Consider the following 24,434-nt stretch of genomic DNA (forward strand, 5'->3'; position numbering starts at 1 on the left):
AAATCCTGGCTTTTGAACAGATTTGTGTTAACTTTTAATATCTACTGTTTGTTGCTGGCAGAGATAGATGAACAAATCAACAAATAGATGAACAAATGGACTTGCACGCTGCCAGAACTAAGACAAGAGCGTGCAAAATCCTCTCGGACCCTCCACATCCCGGTCACCGGCTTCCGACTCCTTCCCTCCGGTAGGCGCTACCGAGCAATGCAAACTAGAACTAGCAGACATTCCAACAGCTTCTTCCCTCTTGCAATCAACTTCTTAAACAGCTAACCTACAATTCCATTACAACATGCTGGCAATTTTTTGACTTGAGTTTGTTGTCACATTTCTGTGGGGCCAATTATACATTACCCGTGCTCTCACTGTAGTAGTCTCGCCACGCTACACTATTTGCATATCTGTTGTTGACCAATACTGGCCACTCATGCTAGAGTAGCATCTGCTCCGTTTGCACACTGATTGAGGAGTATCTGCAACATTTGCACAATCAACATTGTCCCAGATTATCGCACTACTTGCTTGAAGTCTCGGCGCCCTTTGCACAATAGTCATTGCACCGGACTACTGCAATATTAGTCTTTCGAACTGCTCTAAGTGCTAGAGGACTCTGCATCTTTTTGCACAATTGTCAAAAAAAATAAAATAAAATAAAATACCGGCATTACCAGATAACTAGCAACCCTTCATTGCGCAGTGACTGTTTGTTGTCAATGTCTTTATGTGTCAAAAGTGTTCTCTGTCAATTGACTGTCTGTTGTCGTGCTAGAGCGGCTCCAACTACCGGAGACAAATTCCTTGTGTGTTTTTTGGACATACTTGGCAAATAAAGATGATCTGAAAGATACATTACTTGTGGTAAATAAACAATTTTCAGACCAATTAAGTGAAATTGGATAACATCTCATAATCTCTCATGCTAAACTAATGTACCAAGACACAGATGTTGGGGTTCGACATTTTAAAGCAATTGTCAGTGTGTGACTTTGTAACAAATTTTATAGGCCACACTAGATACCGGCGCTGACATTATCATTCATCACAGATATCATAGTTAAAGGTCTGTGTTTAGTAGCCTGTTACGGTTTCTAAATACTTCTCTCCTGAGATCCTTGAACTTATCACCTCTATGCTTGTATCAGTTGACCTGATGTAATGGAGTCGTACCAGAAGGAATCATTGAGAGGAATCAGACGAAACAGCCAAATACTCCTGCGGGATCTTTTTTCATTCCAAAGAGGAGGCAGAGTAAGTGTTTTTCACATACTGTCAGTTGTCAGCTCACCAAGAAAGAATGTTGACAGTACTTTTCAGCTGATCTCAGTTTAGTCAGGTCGAGACTTTAAAATGACACGCTCCGTTGCCAGTTTACTCAGAGCAAAAAACAGACTCCTCCTCCTGGAGAGTCCTTTCAAAGTGGAGATGTGCAAAGTAATCTTTCTAATCTTAACACCTTATTACAGTGTGGGCTATTTTAGCACTGCTCAATAGATCATATTTAAGAGTCCCGAGGGTCCATGACGATGCAATATACTTTCATTTCTAACACGAACCCTCTCAGCAAAGGATATATTTGCAGAAGTTATTTATTTTGAGTAACTGAACAAATAAACATGTTTATAGCTGGAACATCTAAAGTTGGAGATTGCAAAAATGTTGACAGTTGTTGTTCTGGGGACCGATAGCAAATATTTATCTTGATTTCAGAATTAATCAATTTGGTAACTCCTCAGTCCCAATGAGCACATTAGTCTGACAAAACCCTCATCTGTGCTGTATGGCTCTGCATGTGTACCCACAGTTGGATGATACAACAGTTCGCTCTCGCAGTGCTAACAAAGATGACATTCACCTACGAGCCATCACCAGGAAGGGCTCAAGTCTCGCGTCAACCAGAGGAAGTCTTAGTCAGTCCTGCCCTTATCTCAACCATAGAAGAAGGGGATCTTTATCTTCACTCAGCCTGCAGAAGACTGGAGGTTGCAGCAACAAACAAGTGTGTGTAGTCTTTGTAATATCCAGTGAAAACGAAGCTTCCACTGAACTAACTTCCATTGTACTTTTAGAGCTATCTCAATGCGCAGAGAGAGGCAAAGAAATCCAACGTCACCGTGACCATGATGTACCTAGGACAAGGCCACCGGTGTTCACGGGTGAGGTCGAGTCAAGATGAACTTAAAGTGCTCCAGCAAGTCAACGGAGGGGAGAACATTTGTGTCTTCAAGGGCTTGCTGACTCCAGGAGGTACCTTATGTTTGATCTGATTGGACGGAATGGATATGATTCGACGTAATGTTTATCCGATTACACTTCAAGTTCTTTATGAAACTCTTTGGAGAAAACAACATCACCTACTTGGTATTTTTAAAAGGCATATCAGTGTTTTATTGACATTGGATGGTACCTATCGACACATTGCTCGGGGTATCTTCCTGACTCATCCCAATACGCTTGTTTTCCCACATACGAGTTCAACCGCAATCTGTTCCTTGACGCTGGTCGATTTGGTTGTCTTTCAAAACATAATTTCCCAAGGTTATCAATTAGACTTGGCTAGTGGTGATCATCTCCAAGTATCATAACACTGTCTTGACTGTCTGAAGTCATTTCTGCATAGAAGACAAGTCCAGTTACTTCACCGTAAATTGTGGTAGAGTTTTCTTCTTTTTTTTCATGTGTTGCAAAAAGCCAAAGGAAAAGGCTGCAGCACACAAGCTGTTAATCATTTGGTGCTGGATGAAATTAGGTTGACCGACATGCTTATTTTTTTCAAACTCATCGTAATTGAAGACTACAAACAGCAACAGACATCAGCTTACAACACTGAACTTGTCTGTTTTCACCGATATTTTGGTCATATTGTACAAACTGTATGGTAAAATTGGGCATTCGTAACTTTCAACTTTCAGAACAGTTCCACTTCGTCTCTCAAAGACACAGAGGATTCCCCTTCAGTGCTTCCTTGTATGTTAATGGCATCAAGGTGGCTCGAATCAGCTCCTGCTGCGAGTACCGCTATGCGCCCGGCTTCCAACAAGGCAAGAAGAGTTGCTTCCGGCTGTCCTGGCTCACTGGTGGGATACCTTGTCACAGGAGGTCTGATTTCAGCACACTCCTGGCTAACAATGGCAAGTTACTGTACTGTCGTAGCGGTGACAATACATTGGGCCAACCTTTCCCTCTGCAGACATAATGCACTGTGAATGGTGTAATGGGATGCACATTGCATGACATAAGGGGCTAATGTATGAGCCACTGTGAAACTTTTTTTTTTTTTTTTTTTCCAGATGCACAAGTCTTCGAAGCAAATACAGCTCTTGCCAGCAACTGAACGACAGCACAAAGGAAAGCTTATTTCTCCCTCTAGTGCACAGCTCTGGCAATGGTACAAAGCCTGAAAAAAAACAAAAAACAAAAAAACGAGTGCTTCCATTTCTTCCTAAAGCTTATTCATCTGCTGTTCTTTTATATTAGGCCCAGTCGTTAATTTCTATTTGATAGCTAAGACAAAATGTACAGCAAAGCATGATTTTCTCTTGATGTTGTCTCAAAGTCACTAATGCTGTTGCAGTGGAATCGTGTCCATCATCCCCTCTGTTTATCCCAACGAAACTGGAGAATAAGTCAGCAGGGAGGACAGGAAGACACGTCAAGGACAAGGACGGTGGGTCCACAGACAGCGAGGAGCCCCCGGCAGCTGCTATTAAAGAGACCTCCCAAAAGAGGAGACGCAAGAGTCAAACCAATCAGAGCACGAGCAAAGACAAGACGGCTACAAGCACCAGACGGGACAGTGACATCTCCCGGCGGTTGACCTCGTCCCAAAAATATGAGGGCCAAGCTTCATCTGCCAGACAGGAGCTGGAGCACAAAGAAACAACTGGCAGTAGTGAAGCACAACAGATTCAGGAGCTTAACATCAACAAGACAGGCAACGTGCTTGGTGAGACCTAATTCGGTGAACCCTTCTTGCATCCGTATTTGCTTTCTACATTTAACTGCCTTTTGGGGGATAAGATACCTTAGAACAACAGTGGTTTTGTTTTTCAAGACTTGTTACAGGATGAGGAAGTACTGACTAAGCAGAAGCGGGAGAAACCGAAGGAGTCAAATGGGAAAAGCAGAGATGGGGATGAACAGACGGACTTCTGTGAACAATGTGTGCAGATGAGCGTGGAGCTGGAGAAGAGCCCAAGCAAGCACAATTGGTTCCAAGCAAACAGTGAGCAAGGAAACTGCAGCCAAGTGGAAAAAGCTGGAACATGACACCAGTGTGATTTACATAATAGGCAGAGAAGGTTAAAGCGTAACAAAACGCAATAGAAGCCATTGAATTACACTACCAGTCAAACGTTTGAACACATGCTCGAGCACAGTTGAATGAGAAACTGTGTCCAACACTCTGACTCTAATGTCATTTATAGATTTGAAATTAATTAGAGTGGAAGGTTAAACAATTCAATCAACATTTTGGAACATAAATCATTGACGGTGGATTGTGGTGGTACGCTCACCTGACTTTGGTGCAGGCAGCGTGGGTTCAGTTCCCACTCAGCGACGGTGTGAATGTGAGTGCAAATGGTTGTCTGTGTTGCCCTGTGACTGACTGGCGACCAGTTCAGGGTGTAGTCCACCTTTTGCCTGAAGTCAGCTAGGATAGGCTCCAGCATGCCCGCGACCCTAGTGAGGATAAACGGCTCAGGAAATGGATGGATGGATGGAACATAGTTCAAAAGTTGCACCTTTTTTTTTCTCTCAATAGATTATCGTGGAATCACTGTAGCAAGATACTCTTGGTATTGGTATCCTTAGGTCATACTTTGCATTCTTTGTGAAAGTGCTACAGAGGTGTGGGCTCCAGAAGAGACTGCCGTTGAGCCCCAAAGCGCCAAACTCAGATGTGGAGCAGAGCGAAGAGAGCGACACTGTCTTACAACCAGATGGAGAGCCTGAAAAAGATGAACAGGACAAGGGAGAAGAGGAGAAGGAAGATGAAGTAAAGCCTGTTCAAGTACAAGACCTGCAAGCTCAGGTGTGTTTACAACACATGTTACTGTCTTTTTGGCAGTCAGCCATTTGGAGACTTGTAATTAGTGGTGGAGCTGGAATTGCTAGAAGAAATGTCGTCCTGAGTCCCAATGGAATATATTTTTTGTTGTTGTTGTTTTTAATCTATCTTGAGGTTGTTTGAAACTTGCAGATTGCAACCTAAGATTGTAAACAATCCCATCCTGTTGTTGTGGAAATTAAGTTTCACAATTCTTGTTTTAACATTAAACCAAGATGAAATGTAGGTGTGTGTTCACTGATTTTCTAATTATAGGATTCTACATAAAACCCATTTTGTTTGTTTCATAAGAAATCAATGCAACTGGTATTAAAAAGGTGATCTAAACAAGTACTCAACATTTCCTGCATCAATAGGGGGCAGTATATTAACAGGGAAAGAATGACCACAAACTGCAGTCAATGCAGTCTGCAGGGCAGGTTTTAGTGTACGTTTACATGAAGAGCAAAATGACTTTGCCACTTTTTGGTTATCTAATTGTTTATTATGCATTTGGAAAGAGAATTATGTGCTGATAGGTTATTAATTTATTGGCTGGAAAATTAATGAGAAATTCCTCTCAAGATTTTGGGCCACCTGAAAACCCTCAAAAGGCAATTGCAAATGCCTTGCATAAGATATCCATCCATCCATTTTCAACACCGCTTATCCTGGTTAGGGTCACGGGACGCTGGAGCCTATCCCAGCTGACTTCGGGCGAAAGGCGGACTACACCCTGAACTGGTCGCCAGTCAGTCACAGGGCACATATAGACACAGACAACCATTCACACTCACATTCACACCGTCACTGAGTGGGAACTGAACCCACGCTGCCTGCACCAAAGTCAGGCGAGTGTACCGCTACACCATCAGTGACTTGCATAAGATAGATAATGATATTTCACCCTGCGGTAAATTGATCGGAACTAGGATTTAGATTACAGCTCTCGTCTTCCTGCATGCTCACAGGGAAGTACGCCCCGCATTGTGACATTCTTCTAGCTCACTTTTAATTCCCTCATGACCTTATGTAAGCATCAGTACCCATCATATACGCTGCTTCCAACCCAGACCAATAAAAACATGACACTGTTCACATGTCCCTGTGGCTTTCTTTTGGGTTTGTTGCCCTAGCTGGAAGCCATGATCACAGTGCTGAGCACATCGGATGAGGTGGAGCAGCTGGTTCTGAGGAACACCGACCTGACGGACGACCTGCTGCTGACTGTGGCGGGCGCCCTGAAGAGCAGCGCGTCCAAGGTCGCGCTGCTCAACCTCAACCTCAACCTCATCGGCCCATATGGCGCTCACATCCTGCTGGACGTCATGAGGGTGAAGCCTCAGGTCAAAGGTTTACAGTAAGCGCTGCCACTCCAAAGTGAAATTAAATATGAGGATGGTCTGGATCAGAAATACACCGATTGAGATGATTTTGACTGCATTTCAATTAAATAACTCAGTACCTTGACAGGACTTATGGGGATATGGACGTGCAACCAGTTATGAGCCCACCACGCTACTTTATCCAAGCCACCTTTGCAATCAAAATGCAATTGTGGGGGGGTTAATTAGATGATTTCCATGCATCCATTTTGGGGCACTTTGGTATGGTGTTGTATGGTATGGTAGTATTTATAGTCAGTCCTCAATACTGTATATGTGGAACATAAAGATGGCAGGAATTGCTTTTCCAAGAGACCTCTGTCACCCCAAAAAAACAATACAAATTCACACCTATGGATAATATAGTGTCCCTAGAATGAGGGAGGAAGTTGGAGTACCTGGAGAAAACCCACGCAAGCATGATGAGAACACAGAAACTCCACACAGGAAGGAGCTGAGATTTGAACCCCAAATCTCAGAATTGCGAGGCAGATGTGCTAATCACTAGTGCTGCCCAATTACTGTGATTTATGTGTTCCTAATGTTGCGGCTGTGTATAGATCTGTTGATCTGTCCATCAAATACATGTATATAATGACATTACCAAAATGCAAGCGGGACTCGGTTGCCCAGCAACAGGCAGGGACTCAAGGATGTCACAAACAGACTCAGTTTACTATTATAATTCAATAAGTAGTGTATTTCCTTATATAATGGCTGAGTAGGAGTGTGGGAGCTTTCTCTTTAAACTACACCATAAATGACAGCCTTACAGATGCCCTGTCTGCTCTGCACACACTGTATGTGTGGTGAAGATCCACCAGCGACATGTGGCGGAATCAGTGTTACAGCAATACCAACAGTTATTTTGGAAAAATAAGGCGTCTATTTGAAGTGCAGTAGACTAATTGGAATAAGGTGACTCCTATTACTACTCCTATCAGCTAATACTGTATGTCCTATTTATTTTCTCTCGTCTAGCTTGTTCGGAAACCGACTCCGTGACCATGGCGCATTGGCCCTCCTTAGTGGGATAGCAGAGCTGCAGGAGCAAACATCAAGAGCCGCCGCCATCCAACAGCAGCAGTTGCTCCTACAGCAGGCAGTTCCCAGCCTCACCGTTGGCTGGAGCTCTTTCAAGGTGTTTTCACTTTTAGAACTGGACATTGGGGGTAACAACCTGAGCGGGGATGGGATGAAGGTGCTGGCGTCCTACATGAGGCACCACTCACACCTGCAGTATTTAGGTCTGGCTCAGACGGGCGGCGCTGACCTGGCGGCGTGGAAAGAACTTTTTGACAGTCTCAAAAGAAACAGCTCACTAACGCAGATCATTCTAGATGAGAATAATCTGGGCGACGCTGGGGTCAGACTACTCGCAGACGTGTTGAAAGCGAACACCTATCTGCGGATGGTTGATCTGGACAGGAACAGCATCGGTGATGTGGGAGGAAACGACCTCGTAGGGGCTTTGCTTTGCAGGGGCCAGTTTCCGATGAGGCATCGGAGTCTTGCCGAGAACAACATCAGCTCTGGACTCATGAGAAGGATACAGGAAGAGGTGAAATGCAAATGAAATCAGGTGCTTGCATCCCACCAAGACTTATTTAAGGCTTTCTCGAATGGTGTCACCCTAGAGCTCAATCTCACATGATTAAGACACCACCCACCCACACATCCATCTATTATCTATATTGCAGAACATAAAAACTCCACTAACTCCAACAAAGATGCAATTCCAGATCGTATTGAAGTCAAACCAATCCAATTTATTTTTCAGAAATATGAAAAAACATCTTATTTTTTAAAAACCCTGGTGATATGAAACTTGTAGGAAATAAATAAATAAAAATAATCAATGAAAAAAATAAATAATAAAAGGCTAACATCGAATGTGCCTTCAAACTTTTTTTCAAATATATTTTTGACTAGCTGTCTGCGGCCCATCCAGAACAGATCCACAACCCTCTTTTGAGATTTGAGAATCACTGCACTAGACCATAATTTTTACTTACAGGAGAAAAAGGTGAAGGCAGGTGGCAAAAAAAAGCATCACCAGGGAGGAAACACAAAATTAGATCATGTCCATGGAGTCTAGACCTTTTGCAATTAGTTGCAACTACATTACAATTTGGGATGCACCGAATCCACTTTTTTTTTTTCCAGACAGAGTAGGAGTACAAGTACAATTAAATATTATTCAAAACACAAACTTTTACTGGACATGCTATAACTTCAAATATAAGTTCTTCTCCACACAATCAAATATTGTTCAAAAACACACCAAAAAACATTTATTGAAAATGGAATAAATTTCACTCAAATGTAACAGTTTTTATACACAAGGAGTAATCCTTTTCCATTTGCCCGGGAGGTACAGTATTTGCTGCTTTGTAGATTTGATTCTAGAGACACAAAGAAGGATGTTGCAGCAAAACTACAGTAATATACTGTAATTTCGTAGAGCAGAAAGAATATAAGCCTGTGAGAATTGTAATATCATACTTCTGGATACGTTGCTGCGCTGTTTGTGTTCGAATTTTCATTTTTCAAAGGTTTATACTGCAAAATTGATGCTACTTGTTAGCTCGTCTATAGCGTTTCACATTATATGCATTAAGCCAGCAGCTCTTTGCAAGACCAAACTGCGTGTTCGCTTAATTCTATGTGTAATTCTATGTATTTTGTCTTAGTTTTACTGTCAAATTCATCTGGGAGTGTCAATAAAAAAAACTGAGCTGTCCGGTATCTGCTAAACTGCACACCGCACGCTCCGGGAGGACAGAATTAAGACTAAAATGCATCGGTGCCGTAGTATCGAAGCGTTTATATCAGTACGAGTACAGACGTACAGTAACAGAAATGCATCCCTAATTACAATTATGTCACCACATGTTTCCACATACTTTTGAGACCCTGAAAATGTAGGTATTCTGTATTAAATGCCTGTAAAGTAATTCCTAAATGGTAAAAAAAAAAAAAAATTATCTTTCTACATTACGGCGGTGAATAAAGGCAAAGGCTTGTCACCGTCCAAATTCTTCTCTACCTAAGTGTACAGTAAGCAAACAGCCAACACTTCTGAAAGAGACATGTTCACCTTTAGAGGTCAGAATGGAAAATCGACTCATGTGACCTTCAAAACATGCACACAAAGGTTAACTCCATTTTATAACTGGATGGACCTTTGAGCAAATGTTGCCTCTTTATGTAGTCCAAAGAAGAAGTGTAGGAGTTAGTGAATGCTGCAAAGAGATCACCTTGTTTACTTCTTTCCGTCAGTGGACCCTTGTGACTCCACACTTTGAACCCTGTCATAAACTCTAGAATAATCTGCTGCTTGTGACAAAAAAAAAAAAGACCACAACCACAACCCACAGTGACTCATTCCACCCACTGCAATCACCAAAATCACAAATGACTAACCGACAACTTTTCCCCTTCCTCTCCTCAAAGTAGCCGTCATCAGATCCTTGTTATGGACAGCCAAGGCGAGCGCACTCACTTTGGCCTTCTGGTCTCTTCATGACAGTGCTTCTATTCAGAATACAAAGGGGTTATTAAAAACAAAATAAATACAAAAAGAAAGTAGGCAAAATGTCTTCATTTTGGGGGTTGTCAATTCACTGTTCTTTCAACTCTGGGAGGAGAAGAGCCATGATCAAAGCTTGTCAAGGTGCTAATTATCTCCTCGCTTCGACAGTGAGTCTGCTGAAATCAATCCTTTTAGTTTTGATCTGATGGTCCCTGAGGGTTCCCCGCTGTGGAACGCTGATAAAGAGGTTCTCCGAGGATGACAGATAAATGAAGCGGGCTTACCTGACGATAACATCTGTAGTTATCCTCATCTGGCGCATTTTGATGAACATTTAAAACTCAGCGCATCTGCTTACGTTTTGTAAAGTGCATTTTGCCATCAGCACAATGCAGCGAGGTGTTTATTGCCTTGTTGACTGTTGATCTACGATGATCCCAAGAGGTCCATTTGTGCACCACAAAGCGGTGGCTTAGCTGTAATTCGCATTCTCCTCTGATAAAACCGTCTCTGTTACATATAAATACATCAGGATCAGTGACCCCCCACCCCCATTGTCCGCCCATTAGTGTAATCTTGAGCTGGCTGGAAACAAATACCGCTCCTTTGCTTCTAGCCTGTTAGGTACAAAAAAAGAAAAACAAGGCCTTCAGTGTGGACTTCCATTTGAGAGGAATTTACAGATTTGCAGGAGAGTTTCACCTTTCAGACCTTGTAGCCTGCTGTGTTGCATCTTATTTGTTCTTTAACAGAACACTCGCATGATACCCTCGCTATAGTTGTGCACCTTTAAAAATAGCTAATTGAAAAGCCATCCATCCACATCTCACGACAGTGGTTCTCGAACGTTTTACACCAAGTACCACCTAAAAAAAAGAAAAACCTTGTCTCTCCAAGTACTATCATAATGACCAACAATACAATAAATGAAAAAATGCACAATAAAAAGTATGTTTAATATTACTCTAAGCCACTTAGCAAAGGTAATAGTTAAATACAACTGAACTGTACTTAAAAAAAATGACTATACTACATTAAAAAATCTAAAGTTTAAGCCACTGCAACAATATACACAGTTTAAATATTTAATTCAGTGATCCTTTTGCATAACACTAGAGGGCGCCCACATACCACTAGTGGAGAATCACTCTTATGACATCTTCAAGAACAAACAAATATTTGTGTTATTTTCCAACAAAGCACACCAATGCTAAATGTGTAGCAAACAGCTTTAATCATATAAGAATGATTGTTTTACTGTAACTACGTCATACTGATTAATGTTAAAATGGTAACATTGTCTGTACAGTTAGTTAATGAAGGGACATTTTGAACCTGGAACGCATTTCAATATTTCCTATGGGAAAAATTGTTTTAGAATCTAAACAATAGATTGATTGTGTTGAAGCTTTGATGTTCTACTGTATTCATTTAACAATAGAGTTTAATAATAGTTTTCTGGGGGAGGCATCATAAATTGTCCATAGGGGTGAATGTGGGTGTGAATGGTTGTTATTGTTTCTATATGTGCCCTTTGATTGGCTGGGCGACCAGTCCAGGGTACACCATGTTATTTTGCTTTGGTTTTGTTGTTGTTTTGTCTTTGTCTCGCCCCTCTTACAAACGGCTGCATTTCAAACTCCTCTGTTGCACCCAAAAACTGTTCAAGCATAAAAAGGCATACAGATCCAGCGTTCTGCATGACCATGCAGCTGAACAGCAACAACAACAAAAAAAAGCTGAGGAACATATGGTTTATTTGACCACTAAACCATCCCATGCCAAACACAACTTCAGTAGCTCTCACAGGCTTGTGTAGAGCGCTCCCTAAATTAGCACCAAAGAGAGCCGACACCGAGGATGTGAACGAAGGCCCGGTCAACATGTAACACTCACAAATAGATAATAGTGCAGTAGACCTGTTCCCACCCACATTTTGGAGCTGACGTGGTGTGTTTGAGGGAGGCCAGGTGGGAACAGCACACCTTCTCTTTGGTCCATTTGCAGGAGCATTTGTTTTGTTTACTCCAGTATGTTGTGCACCATAACCAATGAAGCCTGTTTATGCAAAATGTGAAAAAAAAGGGTGGAGATACGAATGTGTTTTGTGCTGTATAATTAGAATTATCGGGTGCTGCTTTGAAGGAAAAAAGCCTATCGGGTTAAATTTGAAGCCTTTGTTGTGAGATTTGGATCAGTAAACAGTGAAGAACGGTAGGATGGAAAAGCCTGGCGCTGCATGAAAATGTGGCTTAGTTTCCAGATGTGCGAGATGTAGCACTGCACTGGGATCTCGACAAAACAGATCCGCATTTCTTCGCCTGTGCACGAGAGCAATTTATAGATGAGGTTAGACATGATGCATTCACAAAGTTCCAAATGAGAATATTGGGGTTGCTGGTGAGCTAGAGCCTATCCCATATGACTTTGGGCGAGAGCGGGGTACACCTTGGACTGATCGCCAGCAAATATAGATATGGATATTTCTCCTACACTGCTGGACTTTCAATATAATCATTTTTATGGAACTATTTTTGGTTACTGGTTTCTTGGTCGCCAATCAATCGCAGGTTGACTTACAGTATATATGATAAGGTGAAATGTGCTACAGAAGTTTTTGAGGCAAGGGTGCTGCCATGGATTTGGGCCTCAGCATTTCAATGCCGCAAATTCATAATGGGCCATTCCACTGAATCGGTGCTATTTGCTTGTTGTAAACTTATATTTCTGTCTTTTTTTTTTTTTTTTTTTTTTTTACTTGCAATTTGATAATACATATATTGAACTACTGAAAATGTGCATTAGTCCAGCTCACACAACTTTTTTAAAATTTTCCATTTTTTAAATGTCATTGTTTTACTGTACTGAAGTGAAACTTCTCATTTCAGTAACAGGAGTGAGTTTTTGTGAGCATAGAATTAGCATTCATGCTAATAGCATGTTGACACTAAGTAAGCACATTACAGTGATCCAACAAAAAAATTGTATAAAAAAATAACATCGAAAAAATAATTTAGGGGAACAAGACAAATACGTATTTTTCCCATTGTTGCTTTTCTTTTTTTAAAGGCAGCAACATCAGACGATGTGCCCGCTTGCAAAAATATGCAAATTGGCAAAGCCCTTAGTTAGTGCAAATATGGAATTAAAAATGCAATCAAAAACATTACATAAGGTTTAGTTATTAAAGCACATTGGATATGCTGTTTAAAAAAAAAAAATAAGACCAATTCCCAAACTTTGGGATTGTAAACACGGATGTGTTGATTGCGCACCACATGGCCACATATGTGACACGCCATTGTGATGACGGTGAATGAAGACTCGAGAGTTGGCTCCGCTAACAATGGCCCCCGCTGCTGTTTGACATTTGGCAGGACGGTGAGCTTTTCAATATGGATTATTCATCAGCGGTTTGATCCCCCGCACAAATGTCAGCGCAACAATGCTTCTGACTTGGCAGAAGCTTCCGTCTCCCCGCAGCTCGGCGGGGGTGTGAGCGTTTGACAATAATAGCCTCTTTAGACTTATGCTTTCCAATTTATTAGAACGAAACATTATCGCTACTGTTTTCATAGTGAATAGAAATTAGAAGAGTAAGTCATACAGGCCCAATGCAGGAAATGTATTACACAAACAGACCAACAAAAGTTCATTTTAGTGTGCAGCTTCACGCACACTAAATTGACCGATAGATAAACACAAATGCCATTTAAAAAAATAAAAAATAAAAAATAAAAAAGACTAATTTCTTCATTGCCACCTTTCCTTTTTGGGGCCACACTATCAAGTATAACTTCCTGTAAAGTAAAGCTTAGTCTTCCAATTATTTTAGGTCATAGAATCCTTCTTCTGGCAGCACGGTGGGTGACAGGTTAGCACATCTGCCTCACAGTTCTGACGATGGGGGTTCAAATCCCGGCCCTGCCTGTGTGGAGTTTGCATGTTCTCCCCGTGCCTGCGTGGGTTTTCTCCGGGTACTCCGGTTTGCTCCCACATCCCCAAAACATGCAGGGTAAGTTGATTGAAGACTCTAAATTGCCCGGAGGTGTGAATTTGAGTGTGAATCGTTGTTTGTTTATGTGTGTCCTGCGATTGGCTGGCAACCAGTTCAGGGTGTACCCCGCCTCCTGCCCGAAAATAGCTGGGATAGGCTCCAGCATACCCATGGCCCTAGTGAGGATAAGCGGTGTAGAAAATGGATGGGATATTGTAAAAGCCTCTTGATGACCCGCTGGGATATATTCTAGCCACCGGAGTCGTGACTCAAACATTTAGTTATCTGTAGGCATAAAATCTGAATGCTGCCATGGTACAATGAAGAGCAGTGACACATTATTGCAACATACAACCACAGTAATAAACATATTGTTAAATGAATGCATCTCTTAAAACTGATCATTTTTACTGTATCTCTGTAAAGGTAGTTCTTGTAATGGATGTGCAGTTATACCTAATGGTTTGACTGGTCTGGCTGTGTTCATTCACAATAAAATATTCAACAATTTCAAATTTTTTTATAACAAATAAATGGTAATATCCATCATTCACTGGACTAACATCATATTTTCTCTTCATTTTGACATCATATCAGATCAGTACAGAGGTTTTTCAGTTCATTACTGCTAATCAGTGCTCGCTCCACGGGACTAAACTACAGTGTGTAATTAGGGACTGTTAACGAACCATTAAAAGCAATTAAAACATTTCATCTGGATGCAGCAGCCCTTTTAAGCAAAGCCGGCTATTAAACGTCATCATAGCGGAGTCCGTTTGCTGATGTTAAATTTCCTGTTGTAACATATGGAATGAGTAAACAGAGCACTGTGGGGGGGGGGGGGGCACGCGCTTATTAGAGCCAGCTGTTTTTTTTTTTTTTCAGATGAAGCTCAATGCAATCAGATGGCCTCAATTCCCCGAGACAGACAAAAGACTGTGTTTATAAGACGAGAGTTTCCATCAGCACCAGGCCAGAACACCAGAAGATTCCTCTTCTCTTAATTTGAGTGGTAGACTAAAAACAGACAGGAACTACAAAAGGCTCTCGGCAGAGTGCAGACCTCTGCCTAGGTGGAAATATTGTGGTCTGCGTATCAACACAAAAGATTCTTGGCAAAGAACAGTTTGAAACCAGTCATTGTATTCACATTGATACAAGTCTAGACAGTGTATTCGTTTAGAAAAATGATATAAAAGTGCTCTAACAACTCTCAAAGGGGGGGTTATGAAATAAGCAAACACTATCATGCATCTATTTTCTATAGTGTTTGTTCTATTTAGTGTTGACAAAGTCAACTGGGATTGTCTCCAGTTCACCCTGTCCTCTAATGAGGACAACCACCAAAAATGTTGCAGTATGTTTGGGGCAATTCCTGCTCTAGAGTAAAACAACAACACAAGCAGAATAGAAGGATACTACAATAAAAAAAAAAAAAAGAAAAAGAAAAAAGCTTTACAGCAGGAAGCCATGCTTGTGATAGTGTGCTCTAAGAAAGGAATGCTGATGAAAAAACAGGGTCAGTGCAAAAAAAACAAAAGAAAAAAAGTTCTCCTCGACAAGTAGCTCCATAAGGTTTTGTGAAGGCGCAGGTTGTGTGCTGTCTAGTGTGGTAGAATGCGAATTAGACTGTATAACCTTTGTGTTCTGGGATGGATTCCTCTAAATCACTTTTTTTATCCCAATGTACACAAAAAGGTAAGGGGTTCTTGCTAACTATTCACAAAGTTTCTTGGAAATAAGTGGTGTTCTTTTCGTATATTCCGGTAATATACTGTTGATCGGGCCTAATTTAACCTATTTCCGAACTAAGGATCAAAGTCAGCAAAGGCCTGATTATCAGATATTTCGAAAAGCTGATTCTGAGTGATTATCCAGTGCTGTGAAATGTGTTAAGAAGGATTTTTACTCCCCAAACGGTCTTGGCTCAATCGTAAATGTCCACTATTTAAAATTGTAAATCCAATTGGTCGGCCAAGCCGCGGACTCCGAGATTGTGATGTGAAACGGAACGATTACCAATTGGGAAGCGACCTGAAGGTCGTGCTGTTGCCAGACAAAAATAGAGGAGCAACTGGTTGTGATTTTTAAAACGTGTTGACCAAGACAATCACTAAAACAATAATACAAAAAAATATAATAATAATAATAATAATCTTTCTCAACTTTTTTGGTCATGTGTTGGGTGTCTCACATTTAAGATTTTCGAATCAGTTAAGATTTTCTAATGCCAACGAACCAAAATTCGATTGGATGAATGTCACCTAAAGAAAAGTTGATGTTATAAATTCTTCTTGCAACACTACAAAAAGTCTGAGAGATTTTACCATAAATTAAGTATGGCCCTCAGAGGACTTTTTATCAAAACTGTCAGAAAAAAATGTTTCTTCACCCGTGGAAGTGGCTATGATGCATGTAGTAATTGTGAGCAGGGGAACCCGCTCGTCCAGACTTCTGAAATGCATTATAACGTCTGCAGTATGCTAACAGCTGACTTCAATTACCCTGCAACAGTTTGGAGTCCAAAGAGCCACAGGACATCTCCCCACCTGTCAATTGTTATGGACAAGGAGGACAGGATGGCGCTCAGGTGTGACGTGTGAGAGACAATCAACTTGTATATCAAACAAACTTACTCATATTGGATATCTGTTAAATGTTTCTACCCTCTAGAGTTTCTGGTTACAGTCAATGGTTTTTCGCTTGGTTTAGACCAAAGATTGCCCCACGGGCCAACATGTAAAGAGATGTCAAGGACGAACCGTGATGATGCGCATGAGACCACAACCTCCCCCTACCAGTGACAGCAGGAAACATATGTTAACAACATTTCGTAACCTGCTCGTCAAACGGGGAAGAGACTGACTGTGTTGTGTATTTGAGGTCAACCCACATTTTAGTAATGAACAACTTGTCCATGTATGCAGAGCAGCTGTGAGTGCGCTTGCCAGTCGAGCGGCGGTAAAATTAACCTTGTAAGTATGTTTTTTTTACTCTGTTTACTGACACCCTTGTTTGTATTCAAGGCACGGGGGGACAATACAATGCAGTGCTTGAAAATCACATTCATTCTGAACATATGATTGTACTAGAGCACAGGTGTCAAACTCAAGGCCCGGGGCCCAAATCCGGCCCGCCACATCATTTTATGTGGCCCGCGAAAGCAAATCTGGTGCAACTTCCATGATTTTAAAATCTGCACCAAAATTTCAAGCATTTTTTTGTTACCAAACCCCTCTTTTACAGTAACTTGAACAATAGCTGAACAAACAATTATCCTTGAATTGTGATTTCAAAACTAGTTATCCATCAATTTGCTGTGTCTATGTAATAATATGAGGAAGCGATGAAACATTTAGATGGTTTCATAGTCATAATGGTCCTCTGAGAGAAACCGTAACAACAATGTGGCCCGCAATAAAAAATTACTTTGACACCCCTGCACTAGAGTGTCTCCACAAGGGGCCGCAAATCCCCGAAAGAATCATTGCATATCAGGTCATGCCATTATGCGATAGAAAACCATTTCTGGTTGACTTTTATACAGGTGGAGTGTGTTGCTGCTCCCCAGGCAAAGCTGCACTGGACGGCTACACGTTGCACATGCCAGGAAGTGCCGCTATATTTTCCATACATTTGGTTTAGCTCTCTAAGGATAACTTTTGGCTCTCAGGCATTGGTGGTATAGTGGTTAGCATAGCTACCTTCCAAGCAGTTGACCTGGGTTCGATTCCCGGGCCAATGCAAGCATTTTTGTCTGCGGAAGTAACTCATCTGCATAGAAAGACAGAATAAATTGTACTAAGTTGTCTAAGAGACTACGATCAAGGTGCTCTTGAGCAAGGCAACGAACCCTCTTTCCCCTGGATACTGGGCTCAGCATACAGTCCTTCTTTGTTCACCCCATCAGTCTCTTACACAACCCTGCTGCAGAGGAACTACTATGGAAAGTCAAGGAACAGCTTTTGGGATCTGTTTATAATATTTTGGACATTTGTAGGCGCTGTGAAATGTTTTCAAGATGAGCTGAACTGCTGAATCTTCGGTTCACAAACTTCATTCATCATGATATTCTGTTCATGAACAGAAACGAGTGCAAAAGAAAGCATTTTTTCCCATCAAACCAAGAAATACAGTACAGTATCGAAATAAATCAAGAAACACATTATTTGTTCAGCACTGCATTTTAGCTTTGTCTAGTCGTGGATAATTGCTGACACAGATCATTTGAGGTATTTACTTAACTTACTTAAAACAGAAGAATAGCTTATGGTGTATGTGTGTGTCTATATATATATATATATATATATATATATATATATATATATATATATATATATATATATATATATATATAGACACACACACGTGCCTGCGTGGGTTTTCTCCGGGCACTCCGGTTTCCTCCCACATCCCAAAAACATGCATTAATTGGAGACTCTAAATTGCCCGTAGGCATGACTGTGAGTGCGAATGGTTGTTTGTTTCGATGTGCCCTGCGATTGGCTGGCAACCAGTTCAGGGTGTACCCCGCCTCCTGCCCGATGACAGCTGGGATAGGCTCCAGCACGCCCGCGACCCTAGTGAGGAGAAGCGGCTCAGAAAATGGATGGATATATATCTTTTGTTCAACAGTAATCAATTAGACTTCCTAATACCTCAATCATTTGTAGTTTTCAGTTTCTTTACAGCCATACTGAAGGTTCGATACGTGTATGTGAATAATGTTTACGCTGTCAGAGAAAGCACAACAGAGTGTTCCGCATGGGTGATGTAACTGTTGGCAAATTGAAGTCTAGTTTATAAACCACAGTCCATCACTGTGTCCATCACTGTGTTCCACTGTACTCAGAGATTTGAGGCCACATGAAAAAATATCACTTTTGGCCCCACTGCATGAAAATACCATTTTCTGGGATCCCTGTCATTCATGGGCCACTAGAATTGACATCATTCTTCTCCCCGTTTGGTGCCATAGCATATATACATACCTCTCCTTGCGACCTCCACAAACAGAACCACAGCTGAGACAGGTACATGGGAGGGATTCTTTCATTGGTCCTCCTTCCTGGGTCATAGGAGCAGCATCGCGAGGGAAGGAGACGGGCCCTCTGTGCGAAGAGGCGGGATCCAGTTGCAGGCAGCTGAATCGGCGCTCTGTTGGGTTTCCCCTCAGACGCTGTCACGGCGGGTCAATGAGGACTTTCTCCTGCGGGGGAATTTCACAGCATACGACCGGGGCCACGCTGGACTGCAACACATCTCTGTCACTGCGGCAAGAACAGACAGTGTTCTGGAAAGAAATTTGCCATAAATAGGCAGTCCATGTGTTGACACGTCACGATGCCATTTTTGAAACGGTGGTGCAAGATGAATATTTGACAGAAGTGGACCTGATCTCAAACTAAGTGTCAACATACCCATTCATCTGTCCAATAGATCATGATTACAAATGGTGTGTCCAACTACAAGAAAACAATCTTTCAGGTGATAATATTCTATACATACTGTATAAGTGGGTTGCAATAAAAAAATGTGCATACAGTAAAAGCTCACCTGTGGTGTTTCTTGTAAATTGCACTTTTACTCTCCAGAGAGCACTGATTTCTACTACCTTAGGTCAAATAAATCAGTGATTCCCAACCACTAGTGTGCGGTGAGAGATCATCAGGTGTGCTCTAATTCTTTAATTTCCTGAGTTAGATAAAGTCCTTAAAATCCTTGTTGGGGATTATTATCATTTCGATGCTTTTGCTGTAATTGACAAGAACATGAATCAACATTTAATCCAGTTTAACAGTTCGACTGTTTTAAAACTCAAATATTAATGATGAAAAGGGTCAGTCGTGTCACTCTCCACTTCATCTCTACTGCATCCTCCTTGGTTGACACTGACAGCAGTGCGACTACAACTAGCAAGATTGTGTCTGGCTCATGTTGTTGTTGGTTACGCACATTCAGAGTCACAGTGAAAAAGGTTGAACACTTTGGTAATTTTGATAAAAACTGTTTCTTTTCCTCACACGTTCTTTTCTCTGCTCTACAGGGAAAACTGCTTAATTTTACTCACAACGAACCAACAAGTTTGTGTTGCTAATTGCTATCTTCCTGAATCAAGTCTGCACATGTGCAGTAAGAAGATGGAATAGTCCATTACACGAGAAGGAAGGGGAGCACTTGGAATGGTAGATTAAGCATTTGATGTGCTTTAAGCATGTGCATTAAAAGTAAAACAATAATGTGGAACCCATTGTAATAATGTTGTTGGACAATGTTGGTTTTGTAAGTTAATTAATAACATCCATGCCTCCTACCCATATATACTTTTCTCTTTTTTAATTTTGTGCAGATACTAAGCACCCAGCTGTCAAACTCCTGAAGTTTGCAGATGACACCACTGTCTGCATATCGACAGGGAGTGGAGCGGCTTGAGCTGTGGTGCGGCCGACACAACCTGGAGCTGAACACGCACAAGACTGTAGAGATGATCGTGGACTTCAGGAGGCATCCTTCGCCAAAGCTGCCCCTCACGCTGTCCAGCTGCCTTGTGTCAACCGTCGAGACCTTCAAGTACCTGGGAATTACAGTCTCTCAGGACCTGAAGTGGGCGATCAACATCAATTCCGTCCTCAAAAAGGCCCAACAGAGGATGTACTTCCTGCGGCTTCTGAGAAAGCACGCCCTCCCACGGGAGCTGCTGAGGCAGTTCTACACAGCGGTCATCGAATCAGTCCTGTGTTCTTCCATCACAGTCTGGTTTGGTGCTGCTACAAAAAAGGACAAACTCAGACTGCAACGGACAATCAAAACTGCTGAAAAGATTTTCGGTACCGCCCTACCCACCCTTGAGGACTTGCACGCTGCCAGGACAAATACAAGATACTTTCGGACCCTCCACATCGCGGTCACCGGCTCTTCCAGCCCCTTCCCTCAGGTAGGCGCTACCGATCAATGCAAACTAGAACTAGCAGACATCAACTTCTTAAACAGCTAACCTACAATTCCATTGCAACATGCTGCCAATTTCTTTTTGTCTTGAGTTTATTGTCACATTTCTGTCGGGCCAATTATATAACCAAAATTCCAATGAAGTTGGGATGTTATATTAAACGTAAATAAGAACAGAATACAATGATTTGCAAATCATGTTGGCCTATATTTAATTGAACACACTACATGTTCAAACTGATAAACATTTTTTTTTAGCAAATAATCATTAACTTAGAATTTTATGGCTGCAACACGTTCCAAAAAAGCTGGGACAGGGTCATGTTTACCACTGTGTTACATCACCTGTTATTTTATCAACATTCAATAAACATTTGGGAACTGAGGACACTAATTGTTGAAGCTTTGTAGGTGGAATTCTTTCCCATTCTTGCTTGATGTACAGCTTCAGCTGTTCAACAATCCGGGGTCGCCGTTGTTGTATTTAACGCTTCATACTGCGCCACACGTTTTCAATGGGAGACAGGTCTGGACTGCAGGCAGGCCAGTCTCGTACCCGCACTCTTTTACTACGAAGCCACGCTGTTGTAACACGTGCAGAATGTGGTTTGGCATTGTCTTGCTGAAATAAGCAGGGGCGTCCATGAAAAAGACAATGCTTGGATGGCAGCATATGTTTCTCCAAAACCTGTATGTACCTTTCAGCATTAATGGTGCCTTCACAGATGTGTAAGTTACCCATGCCATTGGCACTAACACAGCCCCATACCATCACAGATGCTGGCTTTTGAACTTTGCGTCCATAACAGTCCGGATGGTTCTTTTCCTCTTTGGCCCAGAGGACACGCCGTCCACAATTTCCAAAAACAATTTGAAATGTGGACTCGTCGGACCACAGAACACTTTTCCACTTTTCATCAGTCCATCTTAGATGAGCTCGGGCCCAGAGAAGCTGGCGGCGTTTCTGGGTGTTGTTGATAAATGGCTTTTGCTTTGCATAGTAGAGTTTCAAGTTGCACTTAACGGATGTAGCGCCGAACTGTATTTACTGACATTGGTTGTCTGAAGTGTTCCTGAGCCCATGTGGTGATATCCTTTACACATTGATATCGGCATTCAATGTTGGTTTTCGGCCTTGCCGCTTACATGCAGTGATTTCTCCCGATTCTCTGAACCTTTTGATGATATTATGGACCGTAGATGATGAAATCCCTAAATTCCTTGCAATTGTCCGTTGAGGAACATTCTCCTTAAACTGTTTGACTATTTTCTGACGCACTTGTTCACAAAGACGTGAACCACACCCCATCTTTTCTTGTGAATGACTGAGCAATTCAGGGAAGCTCCTTTTATACCCAATCATGGCACCCACCTGTTCCCAATTACCCTGTTCACCTGTGGAATGTTCCAAACAGGTGTTTGATGAGCATTCCTCAACTTTCTGTCTTTTTTGCCACCTGTCCCAGCTTTTTTGGAACGTGTTGTAGCCATAAAATTCTAAGTGAATGATTATTTGCTAAAAGCAATAAAGTTTGTCAGTTTGAACATTAAATATCTTGTCTTTGTAGTGTATTCAATTAAATATAGGTTGAACATGATTTGCAAATCATTGTATTCTGTTTTTATTTATGCTTATCACAATGTCCCAACTTCATTGGAATTGGGGTTGTACATTACTCGTGCACTCACTGTAGTAGTCTCGCCACGCTGCACTATTTGCATATCTGTTGTTGACCAATGCTGGCCACTCATGCCAGAGTAGCATCTGCTCCATTTGCACACTGATTGAGGAGTATCTGCAACATATGCACAATCAACATTGTCCCAGATTATCGCACTACTAGTCACTTTAAACTGCATACATTCCTTGAAGTCTCGGCGCCCTTTGCACAATGGTCATTGCACCGGACTATTGCTATATTAGTCATTCAAACTGCTCTAAGTGCTAGAGGACTGAATCTTTTTGCACAATGGTCAAAAACAAACAAAAACAAAAAACATTGTACCGGCATTACCAGATAACTAGCAACCCTCTATTGCTCAGTGACTGTTTTTTGTCAATGTCTCGATGTCTCCAAAGTGTTCTCTGTCAATTGACTGTCTGTTGTCGTCCTAGAGCGGCTCCAACTACCGGAGACAAATTCCTTGTGGTTTTTTTGGACATACTTGGCAAATAAAGATGATTCTGATTCTGATAGAAACGAGTTGTTGTGGCTCTTGGGCAGTTGAGACAGCTAAGGGGTCCTTTGAACCCAGAAAAGGGGTCCTGTAACCTTCAGTAGGCAATGTCCAGGCGCCAGTTTTTGTCATCACATGTGGCTGATGTACTGTGTGTTGCAGGTGAGTAAGAGCGCCAAAGTGAGTTTATAACTTTGCAATACTGTTGTAGACGAGTCTGTGTGTCCATGAGTCATGGTAATATAATGCAGGATTTAGGTTACGGGCACATTTGTGAACATTTTTAAGTACAAAATGTTGACACGATAATTACTAAATGAGTCCTATATATACAGTATATAGCGTCTATTTAATTATGTACAATTTGCCATTCATGTGTGCATATATTTTATTTATTCTGCATGTATTGTCCAGTTGCCACATACTTGTACAATGCTGCTCTCATTATGTTTCATCGAATTGCCTGATGTTGTAAATATGTACAAAATATTTATGGATATTTTATTCGTTGATATCATTCTTGTGTGCTGCTACTGTCCACTAAACTGTTGCATAACCCCAATTTTCCCATTATGGCACTTTAAAAAAAAGTCTATTTTGTTCTATTATATTCCACCTGTGTGGAGTTTGCATGTTCTCCCTGTGCCTGCGTGGGTTTTCTCCGGGCACTCCGGTTTCCTCCCACATCCCAAAAACATGCATGGTAGGTTGATTGAAGACTTTAAATTGCCCGTAGGTGTGAATGTGAGTGCAAATGGTTGTTTGTTTGTATGTACCCGCCTCCTGCCCGAAGATAGCTGGGATAGGCTCCAGCACTCCCGCGACCCTGGTGAGGATAAGCGGCTCGGAAAATGGATGGATGGATGGATTATATTCTACAAGTGAATTTCAATAATATGGATTCAAGGTTTTGTTTAAAATATAAACATTTCAGCTGAACATATTGGGGAAGCTGTGGTTTTGTGGTACAGGATGTAGAATGTGTGAAGGAGGTTTGTACAGAAAATACAGCCGCGGTCAACCCACTCTAAAGTTGGAAGAATTGCTCTTAACCTCAACCACTAACATCGCCCGGAAAAGCCATGACAACATATGACAGATGTAATACATAATACTGTACTGTATGTGTATTTGGCCCTTCGTCTCGCTTTGCTGACAATTACAGTGTGTACCCAGAAGACCGAACTTTGAATGAACCTTCAGTGTTAAGTCTTAATTGTCATACAAGTGTAAAAAGAAATTAGCTAAGTTGAAAATGATTTTTATTTTCTCGCGTTCTTCGTTGAACATCACTGGTTGAGGCTGGTCATTTGTTTGGAATAAGCCACAAAAAGCAGAAGA

General features: G+C 41.6%; 2 protein-coding genes, 1 long non-coding RNA gene and 1 other non-coding gene across 6 annotated transcripts in view; 3 read left to right on the plus strand and 1 right to left on the minus strand.

The window, feature by feature from the left end:
* Nucleotides 1-19,099, minus strand: part of si:ch73-29c22.1 (kelch-like protein 20) — a 41,172-nt gene extending 22,073 nt beyond the window's left edge. The window contains exons 1-2 of one of the 2 annotated variants that reach the window (XM_061767384.1): nucleotides 18,959-19,099; nucleotides 4,518-4,952 (exon numbers count right to left, since the gene is read on the minus strand). The gene's annotated coding sequence lies outside the window, so the exon portion shown is untranslated. Of the gene's footprint in view, nucleotides 1-4,517; nucleotides 5,391-18,958 lie in introns of those variants that run through there. The other variant, XM_061767385.1, reaches the window with a different exon arrangement.
* On the plus strand, nucleotides 3,207-8,011 carry LOC133474859 (uncharacterized). The gene is made up of 7 exons (XM_061766954.1): nucleotides 3,207-3,211; nucleotides 3,291-3,388; nucleotides 3,575-3,946; nucleotides 4,055-4,225; nucleotides 4,842-5,035; nucleotides 6,187-6,410; nucleotides 7,417-8,011. The coding sequence occupies exons 1-7, from the start codon at nucleotides 3,207-3,209 to the stop codon at nucleotides 8,009-8,011; spliced, it is 1,659 nt and encodes a 552-aa protein (XP_061622938.1).
* LOC133475055 (uncharacterized) lies at nucleotides 15,471-19,169 on the plus strand. 2 transcript variants are annotated; one of them, XR_009787708.1, is made up of 3 exons: nucleotides 15,471-15,665; nucleotides 16,482-16,942; nucleotides 19,047-19,169. It is a non-coding gene; the product is annotated as an uncharacterized LOC133475055 (long non-coding RNA). The 2 variants fall into 2 exon arrangements; XR_009787709.1 differs by lacking the exon at nucleotides 19,047-19,169 and adding an exon at nucleotides 17,515-18,166.
* trnag-ucc (transfer RNA glycine (anticodon UCC)) lies at nucleotides 17,641-17,713 on the plus strand. The gene has a single exon. It is a non-coding gene; the product is annotated as a tRNA-Gly (tRNA).
* Nucleotides 19,170-24,434: the final 5,265 nt, after the last annotated feature.

The sequence above is a fragment of the Phyllopteryx taeniolatus genome, chromosome 3 (genome assembly GCF_024500385.1).
Source record: "Phyllopteryx taeniolatus isolate TA_2022b chromosome 3, UOR_Ptae_1.2, whole genome shotgun sequence".
Classification (NCBI taxonomy): domain Eukaryota; kingdom Metazoa; phylum Chordata; class Actinopteri; order Syngnathiformes; family Syngnathidae; genus Phyllopteryx; species Phyllopteryx taeniolatus.